Raw genomic sequence first — 25,323 nt, 5'->3', positions numbered from 1 at the left:
GATCTCCAAAGAGGATTTGAGTGTCCTGAGAATGTAGGACTCAGAGCCCTAATTCCTCTGAGGGACAAAAACTCTTCTACTCCACGTTAGACCCACTTATCATCCTTGAGGGTCCCCTTACCACTGAAGCTGCCCCTAGAGTTGCTTTGTTTCTGAGTGAGCCTCCACAGATAAATCTACTAAATACTTCGTACAAAGTGGTGGTGAGTTGCCTCTGTTTATTTTTCCCTACTAGACTGTGTATTTCTCAAAGCTTGGGGCTGTCTTGTTCATCTTGTGTTCTCAACATCTTGTGTTCTCAACATGCCTGGCACACAGTAAGCATCCATTGTTTAGCTGCATCTAGTAAATATGAGATAAATATCTGCCAGGGTTCCAGATGACAATACCATGTATTGAACTAAAATACTAGGTATAACAATTAGTTTGGTCCTGATGAAAACCATGCTATGTTATCTTTCTATGTTTAGTAAGTATTGCTTGCCTGATAGAGTGTAACTGTGGTAAATAACAGTTTTGATTTGAAAAAAGTTTAAAAAAAAGAAAAAAAGTTTAAACAAGTAAGGAAAAAAAGTAAGCACTTATCTATAGGCTACTGATTCTTATTGGATATATATGTCTTAGAACATACACCCCTCTAGAGCAGATACTATGTTATGCGTGAGTTCTGCTAGGAAACCACCACATTTATTATTCCTAATTAAGAAAAAACTTGATATGTTTTCTCTAATACATAAGGCAAAGGGTGATACAAATTTTATGGACTGGGAGACATGTTTGTGTTCCTCAATATATTTTTGAATCTATCCTAAGTCTGAGGAGAACTATTCATTACTGTGTCCTAACCCACAGGGAAACCGAAGTCAGTCATTCTTCAAATTTAACATCCTGGAACGATATTCTTGTGTTCTAAAATGTACTTTAAACCAATGAGAATCTCTGTTGTATTTGGATGATTGAGCTTTGAAGGAGCTCCAAATTTTCTTGTGCAGTCCATGAGATGGGTTTATAGTTTAGACAGATGAAGGCAGTAACTGTTGAGATCGCAGAATATCCCTTCTTTGCTAAAGGGGGAAAAGAATACTTTTAGTCATTCCTGAATGCTTTGCAAAAGGTAAAATATTTAATTGCTTTTAAGTTGGAACTAATTTATAGCAAGTATTCAAAGCATCTATTTAATTACATGCCAATGGGTATGAAAATGGATTTCCTATTTTATGACCCTTCATTTTTATCAGTTTGTGCTACACTGTGTCCACTGGGAAATACAGTGTATATAAGGGATGTTTCTTTCAAGCATTTCATGCATATGGATCTTTTAAACATGAGGTTTTGAAACTATGCTGGCAAAATATGCTACAATTCTATTGCTTACAAACAAATAAAAGCCAAGATGGTTTTGACTTAAGTCAAAAAGTGCCATTTATTAAATGTCATAGTAATGACTTGTACCATCAGTTCCATAAAGGAAATCTCTGTGAGAGCATTTTCTGAAAGTGTTTTGTTTTTGTTTTTGTTTTTCTCTCTCTTATTGTCTGTTCGGAATATTTCTTCTTGAATATACACACTGTGAATTTGACTTTGTCCATAAACAACCAAAATCTTAATGTTGGTCCATTTACTTACAGTGAATTTTGAATTAATTTTTAGAATACAAAAAGCAAGATCTTATTCTTTTAACCTGACCCCCCAACCCTTTTAAAGGCAATTTTCCAACTAGATTTACAATCCCTTTCTTACACCTAAGGTAGTTTTCTCTGGTATAAGTTTTAAAAATTAGAATTAATGATTCATGACCATAGTAAATTACATGTATGTCATAGTATATTTTGCAAGCTTATCTGACTTAAGGAATAGAAGGCTAAAACATGGAAATAAGGAAAATAGAATGTTAGAAAGTTTTCTTTTTCTGGGTTTCTAATTTTTGACTTAAATTCCTCTGTGGGGCAAAACTTGGTTTGGGAATGTATTGAAAAATATTTAAATGACTGATGCATTTTCTCTTATTGTGTTTTAAAAAAGGATATAATTTATTTATCACTTTACAAGAAAGAAAAACAGACTTTTAGAAAGAAATCTTATGTTTTTCATGATCTTAATTGCCCCTAATCATTTTCATCTAATTGTATGTGAATGAAAGTGTTTTTCCACAATTAATCTGTAGAACATGAATTTTTAAAATAGTATTCACAATTTTTTTCAATTTTTAGTGTTTCTGAAATAATACATGATTGAAAATAGAATTTTGTGTGTGATTCTAATACGATGGGTCTTTTGAAAACAATTTTCATTAGAATAAGTAAATTGTTACAGAGGAAATTAATAAGTAAAATAGATAAATAAAATTAGAGTCATTTTATATTATTCTTTATAGTTATAATTCTTTTTTCTTTTTGTATTGTTTTGTTTTTGTCAGAGTTAGGTTTTTAATAATCAATGAAAGTGAGAACAAATATTTTCTCAAGGTTGTTAAAAAACTTTTACTGTATTCTTGGCTCCATTAAAATTGCTTTTGTATCCCAAGATAGGCCTCAAAATGAAAAAAAAGTTGGATAAAAAGGATAATTTATTTAGGAAAAGTGAGGATCTTAACTAAGGAAAAAGCTTTAAATGGAGATGTATAGAGATAGAAAAATGTGGTTAGAATTTAACAGGAAAACAGTTAAACAAACAGACTCACAGGAATTTCATGCATGATAGGAAGAGTAAAAGAAGAAAAAAACCAGAGTTTTGTCTTATTTATAATGAGTGAGGGAAATCCCTCTTTATCTATTTCTCGTGGTGGATATAAGAATCAGATGAGATTGTTTTCATAGAAGTTTACTGTAAATTGTGAAGTACTAAACTTTGATTACTATTTTTAGAATGGAGTATTAATACTTGAATCACAAAATAACATTGCAGAAGGTCTAAAGTTAAAAAAGTCTCATACTAATGAATTTAAAATATCCACAGGAATTCTTATTCTCAACAGAAAACCACCTCAGTGCAACATATAGAAAATTATTTTTGAATTTAGTTCATTTCCCAGTGAGAAAAGTAAGAGCTTAGTCCCAGGAAAACGACTTGGCTGTTTAGATTTTGAAATACTCTAATTTGTTTTGTGAATTATTTATTCTCAAGATGAACTTCAAATTAGAAAGTACCTTTAAGATATATGGGAGGAGCTTTTAACCTTTTAGGACTATAACTCAAATTTGATTTGGCACCATAACAAGAATAATATAAATTGCTCATGTGAAGATACTACTAGAAGATACGTAGAATGTTTAACTTGTCTTTATTTTTTTACTTAAATATAATTTACAGTAGCGAAATGGTCATATCTCAAATGTACCATTCAGTCAGTTTTGAGGAACAGATATCAAGACACAACATTTCTATCACTTCAGAAAGTTCCCGTCTGCCACTTCTCAGTCAGTCTACCCCTGCCCCACTCTCCGCCTCTAGAAGTAAACACTGATCTGATTCCTAGTGTCATTGTTTAGTTTTGGAAATTTACGAATTTCATATAAATGAAGTCATATACTATGTATATTTTCTTGTCTGACTTCTTTCATTTAACATAATGTTTTTGAGATTTATCCATGTTGCTGCATGTATCAGTAGTTCATTCTTTTTTATTGCTGAGTAGTAGTCAACTGTTTGACAATACCACATGTATCTATCCGTTCTCCTGTTAATGGACATCTGAATTGTTTCTGGTTTTTAGCTGTTGTAAGTAAAGCTTCCATTAATATTTGTATACAAGTATTTGTGTGGACATGTGTTTTTATTTTTCTTGGATTAACACCTGGATACAGAATTAATGGATCACAGAGTAGATGTATGTTTAACTATTTTAGAAATGAGAAAGTTTTCTAAAGTGGTGGTACCAATTTGCATTTCCATTGGCCTTCCAGTTGCTCCACATTCTCCGACATTTGTTGTTGTCAGTCTCTTTCATTTTAGCCATTTCAGTGGGAGTAGCTCATTGGGGTTTCAATTTGCATTCCTCTGCCTGATGACTGATGATGCTGAGCACTTTCTCACATGCATGTTTTACATTTGTAGATCTCCTTTTGTGAAGCGGCTCTGTCTTTTGCCCATTTTAAAAATAGAGTCATTTGTCTTTTTGTTATTGAATTGCAAGAGTCTATATATATTCTGGGATTTAGGTCCTTTGTCATGTGTTATGAATATTTACTCACATGTGTTATGAATATTTACTCTCAGTAGCTTGCCTTTTTTTTCTTGCATTTTCTTATTAGCAAAAGGTTTTATTTTTGATGAAGTCCAGTTTTTTCATTTTTTTCCTTTGTGACTTGTGCTTTCTGCATCTTCTTTAAAATTACTTTGTTGATCTAAAGGTTGTGAAGACCTATATTTTTTTCCTAGCAGTTTTGTTGTTTTAGCTTTTATGTTTGGACCTATGATCCATTTCAAATTAATTTTTGTGTATAGTTTAAGGTAGTATCATTTGTTGAAGAGGTTTCTTTCTCCATTGAATTGCTTTTGTGCCTTTGTCAAAATTTTTGATTGTATTTGTACACATCTATTTGAGGTCTGTTTACTGTTTCACTACCTCATTATCTTATTTCTGTAGCTTTATAGTAAATCTTGATGTCAAGTGGTGTATATCCTCCAGATTTTTTTCCTTTTCAAGATTGTTTTTACTATTTTTGTTCCTTTGCCTTTCCAAATAAAATTTTAAGTTATTTTGTCAATTTCCAGAAAAAAAGATGGCTGTGATTATAATTGACATTGCTTTGAATCTATGTATCAATTGAGGGGTATAGAACAACAGTCTTAACATTAAGTCTTCAATCCATGAATGTAGTATAACTCTTCATTTGTTTAAGTCTTCTTTAATCTCTCAGCAATATTTTATTTTTGTAAAATATACATTTTATATTTATATTTATATGCTATTTGTTAAATTTATCCTTAATGCTTTGATTTTTGAAGCTCTTGCAAATGATACTGATTTTTAACTCCTTTTTCTAATTGTTTATGGTACTATATAGAATACAATTGATCTTTTAATTGACTTTGTACTTTGCAACATTACTAAAATTCATTGTTTTCTTTCTGATTCATTAGAATTTACTACATACACAGTCATGTCATTCTGAATAAAGGTAGTTTTACTTTTTTCTTTCCAAAATGTATGTCTTTTTTATCTCTTTGTCTTGTTTTATTGCACTGGTTAGGAATTCTAGCATAATGCTGATTACAGATATCCTGTCTTGTTTCAAATCTTAGGCAGAAGGCATTCAATATCTCACCATCATGTATTATATTAGCTACAGTTTTTTGTAGGTTCCTGTTGTCAGGATTTTGAAGTTTCCATTTTTGGTAGTTTGCTGTAGAACAATGTTTTTATTCATAAATGCTTGTTGAATTTTGGAAGATTTTTTTATGCATGTACTTAAATATTATTTGATTTTTCTCTCAGTGTATTACTATAGTGAATTGCACCGATTAATTTTCACATATAAAACCAACTTTATATTCTTGGGCAACACCTAATTGTCCATGATATATTATGCTTTTCATATATTGATGGATATAAGGCTAAAATGAGATGGTGTATGTAGAGGTTATTTTTAATACACTAAATAGATGTAAGTTACTGATAAATAATTTTCTGGAAGAAGCATACATAAATAAAACTTAAATCTTTGATGTGAATTTATTTTTATAAATTTTATTTATTTTTGGCTTTGTTGGGTCTTCGTTGCTGCATGTGTGGCAAGCAGGGGCTACTCTTTGTTGCGGTGCATGGGCTTCTCCTTGTGGTGGCTTCTTTTGTTGCGGAGCATGGGCTCTAGGTGTGCGGGCTTCAGTAGTTGCAGCTCACAGGCTCTAGAGTGCAGGCTCAGTAGTTGTGGCACACCGGCTTAGTTGTTCCGCAGCATATGGGATCTTCCTGGACAAGGGCTCAAACCTGTGTCCCCTGCATTGGCAGGCAGATTCTTAACCACTGCACCACCAGGAAAGCCTCTTGATGTGAATTTTTATGTTAATAATTTAATACCTATAATTAATAATTTATGGTCTTTTGATGGTAATCAGGAGAGAGCATATTTTATATTGAGGAATAACTGACAAATATTTATTGAACACTTACTATGTGTGCTCTGCTCATTGCTGGAGAGGCACTGGTGAACATGACAAAAGCTACTGAGCTTGTAGTACTTATTCTAGTGGAGAAAGTAGACAGTAAACAAATTTTTGATGCTCTGCTCTACCTGAGGGAGGTTCTGACCCAGGATTTTAGAATATTGTTAACAAAGCCACCATGTGAGGACTTGGGGATTTTGCTTAGCTGAGCTTCCTTACACCTTATTGTTCAGTTCAATTCCCCCTTTTCTAAACCAGATTTTGCCAGATAGAAAAGTATGTTATTTATGTTTTGCTCTGTGGTCTGCTCTCTTTTCCTGATGATCATCTATTTAATTCAAACTTTCCTTGGCATTAGAAAATTTATATATTTTAGAATAAACAGATAGAAAGCCATTTTATTATAGAATAACTAAATATATACAAAAATAAAGAGAGTAGGATACCAAATCCATATGTATCCATCACCTGGCTCCAATAATTATGAACTCATGGTCAGTGCTGTTTCATCCATGCACTCACTCAGTTCCCTTCTTGGTTTGGATTATTTGAAGCAAATTCCTTGCTATCCATCCATAAGTATTTTTCAATTTTATTATAAAATATAAGGAATCTTTTTTTAAAGCACACCAAAATATCATGATCTCATCTAAAAATTAATAAGTTATTAATATCAACTAATAACTAGTAATTGTTCAAATTCCACATTTTTCATCATATTTTGATAAAACTTCATTCAAGTAAAGACGGAGTTGTTATATCATTTTTGCTTCCATCTTTTACAGGAATAAAGACACTTGGTATAAGTATCTATATAGAAGTAAAGATGTCATCTGAATTTTGAAGGCACTGAAATTGATTAAAGTTTTCTTTTTTAATGTTTTAAAAACTGACCATAGAAAATGCTGTGCTAGATATATAATGAGTACAAAAAAATTTTAGACCTCAGCCATGTCTTATAAAGAATTTATAGCATTGTGGCTGAGTTATAACACAAAAGGTAACCCACAATACAAGTTGTGTTCTGTCCCAGTGATGGGGATGAGTGGCTCTCAGCCTCCATGACCATTCACATTGGTGTATCATATCAGGAGGTGATTGCAAGGCACATTTTTTCTTAATACTGGAAAGACAAAACTTTGAAAATTATTTAACTTTTAATAATTAGAGTGGATTTAGGATTATTGTTGTAATCATGCCAGTTGCATTTCTTTGAACTCCAATATGCTTTTATGAGTGAAGAGAAAAAGATGATGGAATTACAACTTGGCCTTGAAAGTTGGGTGTGCTTTGGGAAGGTGGAGACTGGTTAGGAATAGTGGCCAGGGTTCTTGAGAGGAACAGACCAGTAGGATCTCTCTCTATAGATATAGATACAGATATAGATGTCTATTGATCAATATATTTACATAGAGGTCTAGATAGACAGATAGAGGGATAGATAGATAGATGGATAGATAGATGGATAGATAGATTTCTCTCTCTTTCTGCATATGTGATTTTATAAAATAAATCTCTCCCCCACCTCTCCCCCTCATATATGGAGATATTTATTTTAAGGAATTAGTTTATGCAATTGCAGAGGCTAGCAAGTCTAAAATCTGCAGTATGGGCTGGGAGGCTGGAGACCCAGGGAAAAGCTGATGTTGCATCTCAAGTCTGAAGGCAGTTTGCTGGCAGAATTCTCTCTTCTGAAGGCCTTCAACTGATTGGATGAGGCCCACCCACCTTATAGAGAGCAATCTGCTTTACTCAGAGCAGATTTAAATGTTAATCTCATCTAAAAATACCTTCACAGAAGCATCCAGATATTTCTGACTAAGTATCCAGGTACTGTGTCCTAGACAAGTTGACACATGAAAATTAACCTTCACGAGTGGGCACCATGGCATAAGCAAATGAGTGGAGGTGGACTTCAATACACTTTTGGGTTAAGGCAAGTAGAGCACTTAAACTAGAGGAAAATTTCATATATGGACATAGCGGTTAGTAAAACCACTAAGAAATGAACCTAATTTTGTCCTCAATTATTCTTAAAGTTGATGCTAAAATGATATATATTATGTTTCTTGAAAGAACCAAATTTTGTTGAATTTGATCTTTTGATGTGTAGTAGTAAGAAGACAGAACATCTGTGAAATATTTGATTAGTACAGTCAATTTTCATTTATTAGTAATAATGGAAACAGGGTCCACATGGCTACTGAGCTTCATAGATAACATTTAACACATTAATATTCAGAATTTTCATCATCCACTCAGAATTTAAACTTTTACTTGTAGTTATAACAAGTAGAAACATTGATTTATGTTTTATCTTTGCCTCCTTTCTGATAATGGTTTAAAGGACTGAAAAGGACAGGTTGAAACTGACTAGTCCTTAAAACCAAATTGTAAATGTTGATCATAACAATGGAAAGTCCTTGTTGTTAGCTTATTTCACTAATCTTGTTTGTTATATTTATGTATGATACTTACTGTAGCTTTATAGACTTGGGCTTTGTGAATCACTTTGTACTTACACAAACCTCTAATTTTATTTTCTACAGTTTTCTGCCTGCAATTGAGTTTTAAGTTTTCACTAATCATATATGGTCTATATATGACCATACATATGCAAGGTGACAATCTATCTCGATACTAGCTATGACTAGGAGAGTTGAATAGAGTGAAACATTTGGAATAAACATACAAACACAAGCAGGGCTAAAATGCTGTACTATGAGTATCCTTTTGTTTCTGCCACCAGAGTCTTTTTTCTTCTGTTGAATGTATTGCTTTAATGAGCTTTCAGTAAAGATAATGAAACATTAATGAACTTCAGTCTTCTGACCACCCAATCATCAAAGACAGAGGGAAATAACTAAAAATTAACAATCTTTCATAGGGGATTAGATTCTTGTTTTCATTTTCTAATTTCATTCCAGAATTTCTAATTCTCATTCCAGAATTTGCACAATAATTCTAGCTCATGCATAACCTGCAAATATGAGGAAAACACAATTAGGATAGCTTTCCTCAAAATGTGAGTCAGGTACGAAGAATTTATGAACCTCGCACTCAGCCTATTAGGAACAAAAGAAAAGAATACAGACAAAAATTTGATCAAACCAGAAGCTATCACTTTTAGCAGTTTGGCATATTTTTGTTTAGTCCTTTTGTTTATGGAGTTTTTGGTTCATAATTAAAAGCATAAGGTATATAATATTTTAAACTTTCTATATAATGTAAAAAACTTCATAGGCAAAATTTTTGTTATCGAAAAATAATCCAGTGTATGTATATATTGTAGTTTTCTTAACGAATCTCCCATTACTGGACATTTACCTTATTTCCAATTTTATTATTGTATTGGGGATCCCAAAGACCACCCCCAGGCTTAATGATTTGCTAGGAGGACTCATGGGACTCAGTATATAGCCTTATCAACAGCTAAGTTTTATTATAGTGAAAGGATACAAAGCAGAATCAGCAAGGGAAAAGGCACATGGGATGAAGTCCAGAGGAAACCAGGAGCCAGCTTCCAAGAGTCCTCTTCCAGTGGAGTCACATGGATACACTTAATTCCTCCAGCAATGAGTCATGACATGTGTAAAGGGTTGTAACTGAGGAAACTCATTAGAGGTTCAGCACCCAAGGATTTTACTGGGACATGGTTACATAGGTGCCCTCTGCTTAGCATGTACCAACACTCCAGATTTCCAGAAGTAAAGCAGGTATTCTGCATAAACCATATTTTTTGCACAGTTTAGGCATAGTGAGATACCCTTATCTTTTAGGGAAAGTTTTACATCAGTGGGTAGGGAACTGTTTACCTGCCAAGTACTTAGATGCCAGCTGAGGATCGACCTTGCAAGCATCTTTTTCTAAGAATAGCAGTCTCAAGTTTGTTATGCTAACTGTTTTTCTGCACAATTATTATAAATAATGCTGTAATAAGCATCTTTGTTAATAAATCTTTTGGCATATTCCAGATTATTTCCTTATGAAAGATTCCTAGAAATTGATATTACATCAAAAATATGAGCTTTAAAAGACTTCTCTTACTGATAAATTACTTTCCCAGAAGTCTTTTCAAATTTTCACTTTCACCAAGCATGTATGAGTGTGGGCACCAAAAACCTTGACTAAAATAGGTAAGATCCATATGGTCCAAACAGCAATTCATCATAAACCTGAAAGAATTAATTAAAAAAAATTTAGAGTTATATGAGAGGAAAGAAAGACTAATCGTTGCTTCCATTTGTGGGGGGCAGGGACATTAAGAACACTCCCATTAAATTATCACCCAAAATGCACTTTTCCCCTAGACCTCTGTCTCTTTTTGCCTAGAGATCTATGACATCATTGTCATCTGGAAAACACACACCATCCAATTCATTTTAACATTCATTTGCTTTAAACAGTTAGCACATATTCTGTACCAGGCATTGCAGTTGTGTGGAGGATAAAACAGTGCACTGGGCCTGCCTTTTCTCCTTGCTTTTGTTCATTTTTTTTTTTTACATAATTTTTGCTTTTTACCTAAAATTTTATGGCCTATTTTAAATGTTTTTCCTAAAACTGTAACTAGTTGTAATAAATTGCAGAAAACTTGGAAAGTACAGAGCACTCACAAAAAATGACAGTCCATTGGTATTCCGCCACCCAGAGATACTCACTGTTAAATTCTGGTGTATTTGCTAGAATCTATTTTCCAGGTGTATTTTTTCCCTTGGTTAAACGACAGAGCTCCCTAAGAACACTCAGAGGGTGTTCCTGTGATATGAAGAGGAACTCTGTGAAGGGTGATGCCATGACTCAGGTGATTCAGTTTGAACTTTTGAAAGGAGAAAAGTCATTATTTAAGTTCTCTGAACCTGAAAATAGCCATTATATTGTTCTTTGTTATTCTTGTCTTGTTTACTGAGTCTCTAGGTACATGTTCCAAGTGTTTAGCCATTGTAAGTGCGTGACAGAACAACATTGGTTATTGGTTATAGAGCAGGATTCCATGTGAAAGAACATTTCATTTGAACTGTGAGTGAATTCAAGTGTATACCCTAGGAAACAAATTGTTTGGTTCCTGAGAAAGTAGAATAGCAGAAAAGAAACTATGAGGTAAAGCCTGGGAGGACCAAGCTTTACATCAGAGCTACAGCATCCACGTACCACAAGTGATCCTACTAGAACTGCATACTGGTACGGCAAGAACTGCTGGTACTCTTACAGCATGATTTCTAAATTCTTTTATCCTTGAATTTGATTCCCATCTTGGTCTTGAGGTAAGTGTTTGTTTGTTTATTTACTTAAACAAAAACATATTTTTCTGAGCATATTTTCAGGGCACTGGTATATTTGAGAATGATTTGTTTCCTGGCCTTTATACATTGAGAACAATTTTGTTATGAAATTTCTGTTTCATACCTTTTCTTTTTCCTTGGTGGTATTCTGTTATTTATGGATTCTTTTACTGTTTCACAAAAGAAATTTGGAAGGAACCTGAGTCTTGCTCCTTTGAGATTTTTTTCTTTCTAAATGTATATGAAATTTTCTTTATTCTTATAATTTAAATGTTCTTTATTCCTTTAATTTTGCAGAATGTACTTGCGTACAAATCCTTTTTAATTAACTTTTCCTAAAACACAATAAGCACTAATACTCAGAAGATGCAAATCTTTTTTCAGCTCAGGAAATTATTATTCAGTAGTGTATTTTTTTCATTCCTGATTGTTCTGTTTTCATCTTTGGTAAAGTGTATGATTCCTTTCATGGATATTTATCTTTTATCCTCTTTAATCTGTACTCTTCTCTCTCATAATTTTCGTCTTTGGACACTTTTCTTCTGCACTCTAGGAGTGCTTGCCAAATCCAGTCATTTGATATTCTGCACTGTCTTCTACTGCCCTACTAACTCTGAAGTATATTTTTGGTTTCCTTGTATTTCTTGCCTTTTTTAAAAACACTATTTCCATTTTCGTTTGCCTTACAAATATTATTTTTTAAAGTCTTAGTTTATTTTTTCCTTGTTGCTTTTGACCTCTATTTTTTAAATTGAAATATAGTTGATTTACAATATTATATCAGTTTCAATATTTTACTACATTCAAAGTTCTTGTAAAATATTGGCTATATTTTTTTGTGCAGTACAATATATCCTTGTAGCCTGTTTATTTATTTATTTTTAAATTAATAGCTACTTTTATTTTATTTATTTATTTATTTATTTAGCTGTGTTGGGTCTTCGTTTCGCGCGAGGGCTTTCTCTAGTTGCGGCAAGCGCGGGCCACTTTTCATCGCGGTGCGCGGGCCTCTCACTATCGCGGCCTCTCTTGTTGCGGAGCACAGGCTCCAGACGCGCAGGCTCAGTAGTTGTGGCTCACGGGCCCAGTTGCTCCACGGCATGTGGGATCTTCCCAGACCAGGGCTCGAACCCGTGTCCCCTGCATTAGCAGGCAGACTCTCAACCGCTGCGCCACCAGGGAAGCCCAGCCTGTTTATTTTATACATAGTAGTTTATACCTCTTACTCTCCTACCCCTATCCTGCCCCTCCCCACTTCCCTCTCCCCACTGGTAACCACTAGTTTACTGTCTATATCTGTGAGTCTGTTTCTGTTTTGTTATACTAATTCATTTGTTTTATTTTTTAGGTACCACATATAAGTGATAATTTAACATATTTGTCTTCCTCTGTCTGACTTATTTCACTAAGCATAATACCCTCTAGTTCCATCCACGTTGTTGCAAAATGTCAGAATTTTATCCTTTTATATGGATGAGTAATATTCCATTGTATATATATATACACCACATCTTCTTTATCCATTCATATGTTGATGGACACTTAGGTTGCTTCCGTATCCTGGCTATTGTAAATAATGCTGCTATGAATATTGGGATGCATGTATCTTTTCAAATTAGTGTTTTCATTTTCTTCAGATATATTTTCTCACATGATATACAAAAATAAACTCAATGGATTAAAGACTTAAATGTAAGACTGGAAACCATAAAACTCCTAGAAGAAAACATAGGCAGACCACTCTTTGATATAAATCTTAGCAATATTTTGGGGAGGGGGGACCTGTCTCCTAAGTCAAAGGAAACTAAGAAATAAACAAATGGGACCTAATTAAACTTAAAAGCTTTTGCACAGCAAAGGAAACCATGGACAAATAAAAAAGACAACCTAATGAATGGGAGAAAATGTTTGCAGATGATATGATTGATAAGGGGTTAATATCCAAAATATATAAACAGCTCATACAACTCAATATAAAAAAAACCCCAAACAACCAGATTAAAAATGGACAGAGGACCTGAATAAACATTTTTCCAAAGAAGGTATACAGATGGCCAACAGGCCCATGAAAACATACTCAACATCGCTAATCATCAGAGACATGCAAATCAAAATCACAATGAGATATCACCTCACACCTGTTAGAATGACTATCATCAAAAAGTCTACAAATAACAAAGTTGGTGAGGATGTTGAGAAAAGGGAACCCTTGTACACTGTTGGTGGGAATATAAATTGGTGCAGCCACTATGGAAACAGTATGGAGGTTCCTCAAAAAACTAGAAATAGAACTACCACATGACTGAGCAATTCTCCTCCTTGGTGTATATCCAATTGGTGTATAAAACACAAATTCAAAAAGATACATGCACCCCCATGTTTTGGCCTCTATTTTGAAGAGTTGGCTTGCTACAATACAGTGAGAATGCCAACACTTTCTAAAATTTTCTTCTGAGTCTAGTAGAATATTTTACTCAATTTTCAGAATTGCAGACTGCATTAGTTTCCCATGGCTCCTCTAACAATTTACCAAAACTTGCTAGCTTAAACCAATACATATTTATTCTCTTATAGTTCTAGAAGCTAGAAATCCAAAATTAATTTCACTGGACTAAGTTGTCAAGAGTCTGGACTCAGAGTTTTGGGACTCTAGGGAAGAATCTGTTTCCTTGCCTTTTCTAGTTTCTGAAGGCTGCTTGCATTTCTTGGCTCATGACCTCTTTCTCAAATCACTCCAGTTTCTTGCTTCTGTCATCACATTTCCTTCTCCCCTTTTAGTCACATCTCCCCTTTGTAAGGACACTTGCATGTAGGGTCTGTCAGGATAATCCAGGATAATCTCGCCCTCTCAGGATTCTTAATTTAATCATACCTGCAAAGTCCCTCTTATCCTATGAGCTAACATTTACAGGTTCTAGGGATGAGGATGTGATATCTTTGGGGCCATTGTTCAGTCTACTGTAGGGAACTTTCCCCTTGTATCACAATCACATGGGCTTCAAATTCAGAATGACCTGGGTTCACACAACCACTTAGCAATTGTCTGAACTTGGGCAAGTGACTTAATTAGTTTTCTTTGCTGTTAAACTGGGATAAACTCAGCACCGACCTCAGAGGGTTACTTTGCCGATTAGATCAAGTAATGTATGTTAAGTGTTTAACAAACTAGGTCCTCACTAAATGTTAACTAGCATTGTCATGATTAATGTAGGACCCAATGTGTTTACTCTGCCCTGAATAAGGAGAAACAGATCTATGCAAAGTGAGTGATTTCACAAATAGAGAACATGGTGGATTTTTCTCAGCTCCACTCCATGTTCACTTGGGTGTGTTGGTCACCTTTTCTTGTTCTATAGTTGATGAGCAGGTGTCAATGCCCACTTCTCTGCTCAATTCCTGGTAACTGCAGACATCTATCTGGAATAGGTTGGCTCTGCCAAGGTGGGGTCTTTCCTATTCCACCCCTTCGTTCTTTATTATTTTTAGCTGTCCAGCACATGAGAATTATAATCTCCATTATACATTGTTATCAAGACCTGCCTGTCCCACCCTCTGCACAGAGCTCTTTCCTTGAAATAGGACTGTATTAAATCCTACCACCAGGATTACTTCATTCCTAGTTTTTTCTTGGAGCTGTAGTGTCCAAGTGGATCGTGATAGATGGGGGTATGGAGAGGGAAATGGTTTTTCAATAGCAGCACCCACATTTTATTTTATTTTTTTTAATTTTTTGAATTAATTTTTATTGGAGTATAGTTGCTTTACAATGTTGTGTTAGTTTCTACTGTACAGCAAAATGAATCAGCTATACATATACATATATCCCCTCTTTTTTGGATTTCCTTCCCAGTTAGCTCACCACAGTGCATTAAGTAGAGTTCCCTGTGCTATACAGTATGTTTTCATTAGTTATCTATTTTATACATAGTATCAATAGTGTATATGTGTCAATCCCAATCTCCCAATTCCCCCCACCACTCGCCTTCCCCCTTGGTATCCATATATTTCTTCTCTACATCTGTGTCTCTATTTCTGCTTTGCAAATAAGATCATCTACACCATTTTTCTAGATTCCACATATATGCGTTAATATACAATATTTGTTTTTCTCTTTCTGACTTACTTCAGTCTGTATGAGAGTCTCTAGGTCCATCCACATCTCTACAAATGACCCAATTTCATTCCTTTTCATGGCTGAGTAATATTCCATTGTATATATGTACCACATCTTCTTTATCCATTCCTCTGTTGATGGACATTTAGGTTGCTTCCATGTCCTGGCTCTTGTAAATAGTGAGCAGCACCCACATTTTAGAGAAATGGTTTTTGTTCTGTTTGGTTTTTTCTTAGGTGGTATTAAGCTTCTTTCTAATGGCTTTCAGATGGGCTAGGGGTTTATTATTATGTAAAGATCACTGATTGCTTTCCTCAGTTCACTTCCATCATCCTAATTAATGAAAATTTTTTCTCAACTGCAGATAGGTGAATGGTTAAATTTAATTTTTTTGTGACCTTGACATTTTTGTCTTTGATTGTTATAGTATTTTCTTGAGGCTATAAAAGGGGCTGCCTCACAGTCGAAGGTAACAAGCCATATTGAACCAGAAATCATGATTTTTTTGAACATTTTTTATTTACTATAAGCTTGGAAGTATCTGCCAAACTTGTTCAAATACTTGGCAATTCAGAAAGATATTATGCAACAGTCATGCTACTGTTCTATTGTATTATATCCTAATCATGATGAAGTTCTCATATATTTTTCTAGCTCACGTTAAGCTTATCCTGCATCTTAGTACTGCCACTGTATCTACAAACAACTGTTTCCATTTGATAGCCAAAAAAAAATAAAAAGACTAAAGCTATGTTTTATTTGCTGTCTCTCAGCACACATATAAAAGTGTTAAATAGAACCTAGTACGAAAGGAGTTACTCATATTTCTTAGATGTTTTGTAACATATGATTTGGGAGCCATGAATACTAACTGGTATTCAGTAGATATAAATAAGTTAGTTTGTTGGATCATTATTTTTATTGAATCCTTTTGGAAGCGGTTCATTATAACCAAAAGAAGGTAAATAGTTTAAGTAATTTTAGAATACATATTGTTCATTTTTGACTATAAATTAACAATATGAATTGATTTAAATGGACATTTCAGTCATTGATTCTAAAATTTGAACTAATACAAGAAATGGAATTCAGCTGCCCAAGCAAGCTTCTGGGGTTTGATTATTCAACTGATTAAGATGCTATTTGTCAACTCTAGTTTACCACCCCTTTTAATTATATAGATAATCAAACTAAGAACTGCTAATTCTGTCTCCTATTAATTGATTGTAATTACCTACAGATTAAAACTGCATGTGCAATTAACTCAGAGAATTAATTGATAGAAGGGAATTGATAAAAGGGAAACAGAACGAGCTTGGCATAAAAGAGGCTCTAGGGACAACAGGACTGCTGAACCCAGTGGTGTCTTTGGCTCTGTCAAGTCCTCGTAAAGATACACCGCACTTGCTGCTGGACTTCTCTGGCTCTGTCAGAGGCAGTTGCATAGATTATTTCCTGTGAACGTTTGGTTTCTTGGTTGACTGAAACAATATATTTGAAAAGTTTAAACTCCTATTGTCTTTGGGTTTTGTGCTGATATTCAGACAATTTGGACAAATCTATCAATTTGCAATATGGAGGAAATGCTTGTCACTACAAAGATCACAGAAAAGTGGTGAATGTTTTAACTAGCTAGAGATTCTTCCTTCCTTCCTCCCTCTTTTCCCCTGTTTCTTTCCTCATTTTCTTGGCAATATCACCAGATACAATCTTACCAGTTTTCTGTGACTCATCTAAATAATTTGTTTCTAAAGTAATTATGCTTATTAGATTTTAAAAATCCCTCTCATCTGTGTAAATAATTGGCTCATTGTTAACTGCATAAATTTGAATGAAAATGGGAAATGAAATAAAAAACCACCCCCAACTCATATGTATTTAAAAACTATTACCGTTATAAACATCAAGATAAATATCAAGAGAGGGAAGATGGTCTGGTGAAAAAAATATTTGGTCCTGAAAAAAAGAATTTAAAGAATTTTAAAAATCCCTTTTTAAAGACTTCCATTTTTTCAGATGTTTATATCAGTTGTATTACATGGGGCCTTTCACTCTCAGCAGTTTCCTGAGTGGCCTTTCACCCAATACCAAGTCAGTGCAGTAGCATATACTAAACATATGCTTGGGGCACAGCATTGTATTCAATATTATGGAGAATACAAAGCAAGTTAAAGACTCTCAAGTCTAGATAGGGAGATGAGATCTAAAGAAGACAACAAAATAACATGAACTAGTGGTATAATAAAGTTTTTCAAAGAGTCTAAATAAGTATTGAGGAAACGCAAGGACACAAAGACATCAGTATGGATATTTAACAATTTTTTTAATGTTCAAAGTTAGCTAATAACTCCTTGTTAACCTGATGGGATATTTTGGTTTCTTTCCAAATTTTGCTCTTGTATTTTCCCCAGATTTGTTTAATCTCAGAGTATTTTATTCTGTCCTGCTGGCTGATAAACTGGGAGTTCTGACAAGATTTCTTATTTTTTCACCTATCAATATACAGCCTACTCTTGCTCCCTCTCTCTCTTTCTCTCTCTCTCTCTCACACACACACACACACACACCTCCTTAGATTTCAGAATCTTAATTTCTCTTTGTGAAGCTTGTTGGCTCTGTGAAGGGTTTGTGAAGATTTAGTCTGATGTATGACTTTGGTCTTCTTCAAACTATCAGCTTATAACTTTTGACTGACTTTGTGGAATAAACTGGAATTTGTTGCACGTCACCTTCTGTGCTTGGCTTCTGAGGAGGAGTCATTAGTATAGATCAGTGTGTGAATGATTACCTTGAGGATTTTAGTGGAGGCTTTACTGCTTCCTGAAGTGGAAAAGTTTTAGCTATATTTTCTAGTGTGATACCTGTATACTGGAGAAAATAATGTATGGCCTTCTTGATAATATGAGTCTGTTTTGTGGGTAAACAAGATAAAATATTTGAAATGCTCTGGAATCTCTTGGAAAAATAAGTCATATAGCATTTAGTTTCATTTTGGGTTGGGCTCTTCAGTGATCAAGAAGATTCCCTTTTGCCTGTGAGATTTAACCTTGTGAGGCTAATTCTAGTTCACTAGTGTTTACATAGTAACTTTAATCACATAGCTAATGAACCAGAATCACAGAGCAATTCCAAGTAAGATATTGCCCTTGCCCTGGAAGAGTTTATACATTTAAAAAGGAGATTGGAAAGAGATGCTCTGTTATCTAAAATAGTGAGAACATTTATTGTAGAAGTTCATTAAAGGAAGTGGGCGAAATAGGGATAATGCTAGTAAATTGAGAAATGCTTCAAATTAGTCAAAAAAGCTTCATAAGAAATGTGGGGTATACACATCTCTAATACTCTTATGCTATCCCTTTATATCCCCCTGGGTTTATGAAAGTCCCCAGTAAAGTATGACGTGTATGGCCTTTCCTTTGCTATCCTCTTCTCAGATGGTAATATTTTCAGATTCTGTATGATCTACCCATTATTGGCATTCGCTTCCATTAAAGATATTCATTTCTTCATATTGGGTTGTGATTGAGATACATAATTTGTTATGGTGCCTCTCCTAGAGACTTTTCCTTTGTGATAGAGGGCAGAGACTGACTGAAATTGAGGAAATATATGTAAAATTAAGATGGGGTAGAATGTGTGTGTGTATATTGATTAGGATGTCTCTGACCCATATAGGACCCTTATGGTCCTATAAATAAATTGAAGCAATGAAATGAGAGAATACATTCCTTCTGATTTTTCTCTAAATTTATATGAAATTAACTGGTCCATAGAGGACTCTATTAAATTAAAAGTTTCAGGAAGATATGTATATGAATAAGTATTAGAAAGAAAATTGGAAATGTAAAAATAGTTTGATTCATTTGATTGGCAGGATTAAATTGTATTTCTGAGAAATAAGTGGACAAATAAATCTGAAATCTCCTCCTCTTCATTAAAAATTTTGTGCAGAAATTCCACATAACTACCATGAGACGGAAGAAATATGTGGGCATATACTGGCTAACCTTTTGCTCTTCCAACCTATTTACCTTAAATACTTTCAATAATTTTATTTACTTCACAATATCAAAACTAGCACCTTCATAATAATTTTGAATTCTCTTTCAAAGTGCTTATGTAACAGGGAGAGGAGGTTTTCTTTTTTTTTTCGTTAGTGCTATTCACAAATCTGATTTTGCTTTAAGCCTCCCTTAAAAAAGGAGTCAGTGTTCTTGAAGAGAAGAATCAAAAGAATGAACTTATTAGTTTTCTGATGGGCACACTGTATGTAATAAAAACACGAGAGCTTTACTGTATGAGGAAGCCCATTAATTGAAGCCTCTCTCTATGCAGTGCTATCACTTCCTCATCTTGCTATGGTTAGATGAAAAGATGTGATTTTAATACAGAATAGTGGGCCATAAAGATGATTTACTTTCCTCTTTGTTAACACTAAGCAGTATGATCAGTGTGTACTTTTCCTGGATAAATATTCTTTTAACCTGCATTGATATTTCCAACAGACAGAGCGTTCTATGATTGGAGAGGAGTAGTGTCAGAAAGGTTTTCCTGTTTGGCTCGTGACTCCAGTTGGCCTAGTTTCTCTGGATCATCATCAGTATTTCAGGATTATTGTAGTGTAAGTATTTGTAAAACTGGACATAGAGATGGATTACCATTTTTCTAGCAAATGATTGAATTCATTTTGATGTAAGATGTTACTATGGGCATATTTCATTCCTAAAATGATTCCCCATTGAAATTCATCTTTTTTCTGAAGCAGTGCTTTTGTTCTGTTGTCTTATTTTGTGTAAATCTTGCTGATCACCTTAACTCCTAAATATGTATATTAGTTTTTGTTTGAAGAGTGGTAATAGCCAAAGTGATCATCACAATGGTTTGCCCTAAATGTGATAGCGACTATTTTTGTAATGGTACCTAGACTATCAAGAAAATACAGTGGAAGCCAGTGGAGAATAAAGATGTTTGTTAGGAGTGTGGCACTAAGAGGACTTAACAATCCAAGGACAATGTCACGACCACATACTAATGGTTTTGTGAGTGAGTGCTCTCCAAACTGGGACATGAGAATCTATGACTTGAAGATGGAATCAGGACTTCACATTAAGTTCACCTGCTCATCAGGGCAAGTTCTGAGATGTCTCTATGTAAATACAGTAAGTCCCCTACATATGAACCTCCAAGTTGCGAACTTTCAAAGATGCGAATGTGTTCACATGTCCAATCACGTAAGTTAGTTCACGTGTCTGGCATACATTGTTACGTGCGTGCGTCCTGTACGAGTGGTTGTGCTTTTGTGTACTTTACTGTATAGTACTGTGTAGAGTACAGTAGTACAGTACGTTTATTTCAAGCCCAGGATGTCCAGAAGCAAGCGTAAAAGCAGCAGTATGTATTGTACTGTACTTTTCAAGGTACTGTACTATAAGATTAAAAATGTTTTCTTTATTTTTTGTGTTTTTTTATGTATTATTTGTGTGAAAAGTATTATAAACCATTACAGTACAGTAGTATATAGCTAACTGTGTTAGTTGGGTACCTAGGCTGACTTTGTTGGACTTATGAACAAATTGGACTTAACGAATGCTCTCTCGGAGCAGAACTTGTTTGTGTGTAGGTGACTTACTGTAGTAGAAACAACTCATGTGATTCTGAAATCTTTAGCAATGATTTCTTAAAAGAGTGCAAAATGCCATTTGTGTCTCACGGTGTCTGTATAGATGTCTGGATTTTTTACATCTCCTATGTGTTCTGCTCTGTATGTGAATGTGTCTGTCTCATTTTTCTTTTCTTTCCTCTTTTTATATCATGAATTATTTTTCTTTTCGACTTGTGATTTGTATTAGTGTTCTTGGGCTGCCATAACAAAATACCACAGACTGGGTGGCTTAAACAACAGAGATTTATTTCTCAAAGTCCTGAAGGCTGGAAGTCCAAAATCAAGGTGCCAGTACAGCTGTTTTCTCCTGGGGCCTCTCTCTCCTTGGCTAGCAGAAAGCTGCCTCCTTGCTGTGTCCTCACATGGCCTTTCCACTGTGTGTTTCTAGTGTCTCCCTCTCTTCTTATAAGGATGCTGGTCATATTGGATTAGTGCCCTACCCTTATGACCTCATTTACCTAATTACCTCTCTAAGGGTCGCATCTCCAAATACAGTCACACTGGGCTTAAGGAGTCATATGAATTGTGGGGAGACACAGTTCAGTCCATACACCATTAGACAGCTGATAACAATTATTTTTCTTATCTACTGGATAGTTCGTTATCTAGTATTTTTAAAAATCTTGAGTTTTTATATTTTTTCTGTAAACCAAAACTTTTGAATTACATAATATTTAACTTCTGCTGCTAAATTCTTTGTGAGTAAATATACTAAAACTAAATCATTGCATCCCTGTTTTAGATAAGGACATTATACAAACATTATTAAGGAAAATTATATGAATTTAGATGAGGAAATTATATGAATATTGTTTAGTGAAATTCAAAGTCTTCGTAATCTACGATTTTCAGAACATAGTAATTAATTACAGAATAGACAGTTACCTCCAGCTAATTGGATGTATATTGCTAATTCATACATGTCCTTAGCAAAAGTAACACCCATAGAAGGCTGTTTTCATTTTCCAGTAAAGGTGAATAAATGAACTACTGCTTACCCTGTTTTACACTAATAATTTAGAGATTGCTCCTAGCTGTGTGAAGAAGTACATTTAAACATATTTCTTTGGGGAATAAGTTGGGCAAGAGTAGACATGACTGTGGAGAGCTCCAGATGCAAGACTGGGAGTGTTTACTCATTGCCCACGGGGGAATTAGGAGTACAAGGAGCTACTAACCATGGCTTTGGCATAATAGATGGTGCTTTGGGTATGTGTACCTGTCTAAAGAATTTGGGGTGGACTAGAGTGGAGACTGGGTGAGCATTAATAGGCCTTTTGCCTCAGTCCAGTTAGAGGTTATCTTACTCTTGCAAACCCACTATTTTGTGGGCGGGGTGTGAATGGGTAAGAGGGGATAAGATTCAAACCTTCAGATTTCTTTCCTGCAGCTCACTGCCTCTTTAATTTTCACCACTGAAAGTCTAATTTATTTATTTATTTATTTATTAAGGATTCCCCTTTCATTTATCCTTTAAAATAATAGCAGTACTAGAAGGGATCAAATAACAAGTTCTAAGTTAATCTTTTTTGCCATTTTTTTTATTGTGGTAAATACACATAACATAAAATTTACCATTTTAACATTTTAAGTGTACAGTTTGGTCGCGTTTAAGTACACCCACATTGCTGTGTAACTATTACCACCATCCATCTCCAGAACCTTTTTATCTTTCCAAACTAAAACTCTGTACCCAGTAAACACTAATTCCTTGTTCTTCCTTCCCCACCATCCTCTGGCAACAAGTATTTTACTTTTTCTTTTGTGACTGGCTCATCTCACTTATAATGTCTTCAAGGTTCATCCATGCTGTAGCATGTGTCAGAATTTCCTTCTTTTTAAAAAAGGCTGAATATATTCTATTGAATATATATGCCATATTTTGTTTATCCATTCATCTGTTGGTGGACACTTGGATTACTTCCACCATTTGGATATTGTGAATAATGCCACTATGAACAAGGGTGTAGAACTATTGTTTGAGCCCTTTCTTTTGCTTCTTTTGGATATATACCCAGAAGTGGAATTGCTGGACCATATTGTATTCCTATGTTTAATATTTTGAGGAATCATCATATTATTCTGCAGAGTGGTTGCACCATTTTACATTCCCTCTAGCAATGCACAAGTGCTCCAATTTCTCCACATTTTCATCAGCACTTATTATATTTCTGTTTTCTTAATAGCCAGCCTAATGGGTGTGAAGTGTTAAGTAATCTTGATGTGAGTTTGTTCAATCAGGTCCAGAAGACAAAAGTAACTAGGAAATTTGAGAATGTAGAAAGAAGGTTGCATTGTTAAAAGAGGAAAGAAGACAGGGTGCAGAAAACCCTGTATTTGATTTTGTAGGAGGAGAGAAAAATATAACACGTTTTGCTTTCAAAACGTTCTCTATAGCTTAGCTACTCTTATCAAAATTTTAATTTGCTCAAGTAAGAAAGTCACTGTGGATATGATTTCTTTAGGCTAAAAGAAAATATCCCTTTTAAGCCAGAGTTTCTGTTTTCTTTTTGAAGTATTTTGAATCCTATATGTTTTTAGTTCTAATTAAATAACACAATAATTTATATGTCTTTAGTTTTAATGTTTCATTTCTGCAACTGCAGACTTACCATATTAGAATTGTATTCAAATTCCCAGTTATTTTAAACAGTGGTAGATAGCCCCCTAAAACTTCTTTACATGAAGTTAAAGAAACTGCATTCCTAAGAAAAACTTACTAATTCTACTTTTTATGATCTCTGAAGTCCTGAGACATTTATAGCCTTAATTATCTTGAAAGATAATATTTATCCAAAGTAAGTGAGCACCTGTGAATATGATCCCTTGCATAACATAAAAATGTAGTATTACATTTCAATAATATAGGAAAGACCACCCGTCTCCAACTTTGTTGTTGCAATTTCATTTCATAACTCTTCTTTACAAGGTTTGCTAACTTTATGATAATGTATGACGCACTCTGGAAACCCACAACCTGAAGGACTGTAGGTGTGAAAAACAACTTTGGTATTTATCAAAATTCTGAGGTGCAAAAATTAGTATCAGTAGTGCTCTTAAAAAAGCTAGGATAGTGCTTCCCTGGTGGCGCAGTGGTTGAGAATCTGCCTGCCAATGCAGGGGACACGGGTTCGAGCCCTGGTCTGGGAAGATCCCACATGCCGCAGAGCAACTAGGCCCGTGAGCCACAACTACTGAGCCTGCGCGTCTGGAGCCTGTGCTCCGCAACAAGAGAGGCCACGACAGTGAGAGGCCCACGCACCGCGATGAAGAGTGGCCCTCGCTCGCCGCAACTAGAGAAAGCCCTCGCACAGAAACGAAGACCCAACACAGCCAAAAATAAATAAATAAATAAATAAATAATTAAAAAAAAAAAGCTAGGATAAAAGCAAATATTGACAGAAATTTGTGTAAGAAGTTAATTTCTATCTAATATTTATAAACATATAGAGTAAAAACTTTTATTCATTAGTCATCAGTAAGGCAAAACTCTCCTCAGTGAGTGGCTAACTCACGACTCTGTTGCAGTGGCTCTGGGATCAGAATGTTCCCTGAAGGGAACTCTGCCATTGGTGACCCCTAGAATGAGGATGAGATGACAAGCAAGGGACTGCCCAAGCATGCATGCTTGCCGTACTTATTGTGGTGGTGACAGGGTTCAGGATGGAGGAGCAGAGGGGGAAAGAACAGTTGTGGTTGTCTGAATGGGAGAGCAGAGTGCATTTCAGGAAGTGAAAGAAGTTGAGTGTGGCAAAAGTATAGCATTCAAGAGGGCAAGTGACAAGAAATTAAACTGAAAATTTAAGCAAGTTCCATCGTCATGAAGTGCCTTCCTTGTAGGAAGACAATTGATCCCTTTATTTTCTTAATCTTGGATGGAAAGAATTTGCCTAACCTTGACACTAGGAAGTAAGGGATTACAAGGAAATAGAAGTTGGTTTAATAACTAGTTGCATTATACATTGTTTCGTGTTTCAAAGAATGCACTGTGAGTCCTCTGGGCATCTGGACCTCCTCCTTTCAGGAGAACAAGTCCTATATGAGAGAAGAAACCAAAGAGTCACTTGTCCTGTTTTAAACATACTTACAGATTCAGCTTATAAACAAAACAAAAAATTATTAGTTTTGCAGAAACATATTTTTAGAAATGAAAAAAGAAA

General features: G+C 34.6%; 1 protein-coding gene across 1 annotated transcript in view; it reads left to right on the top strand.

Moving 5' to 3' along the window:
• The window catches only part of IQCM (IQ motif containing M), a 371,389-nt gene that overhangs the window by 89,043 nt on the left and 257,023 nt on the right, over positions 1 to 25,323 (top strand). Inside the window, exons 6-8 of the mRNA XM_036853473.1 lie at positions 6,542 to 6,599; positions 17,424 to 17,433; positions 20,007 to 20,122. Coding sequence (XP_036709368.1) covers positions 6,542 to 6,599; positions 17,424 to 17,433; positions 20,007 to 20,122 — 184 coding nt within the window. The remainder of the gene's footprint in view (positions 1 to 6,541; positions 6,600 to 17,423; positions 17,434 to 20,006; positions 20,123 to 25,323) is intronic.

The sequence above is a fragment of the Balaenoptera musculus genome, chromosome 5, assembly GCF_009873245.2.
Source record: "Balaenoptera musculus isolate JJ_BM4_2016_0621 chromosome 5, mBalMus1.pri.v3, whole genome shotgun sequence".
NCBI lineage: Eukaryota > Metazoa > Chordata > Mammalia > Artiodactyla > Balaenopteridae > Balaenoptera > Balaenoptera musculus.
The sequence above is the reverse complement of the archived record's forward strand: the minus strand, read 5'-3'. Positions and strand labels throughout refer to the sequence as shown.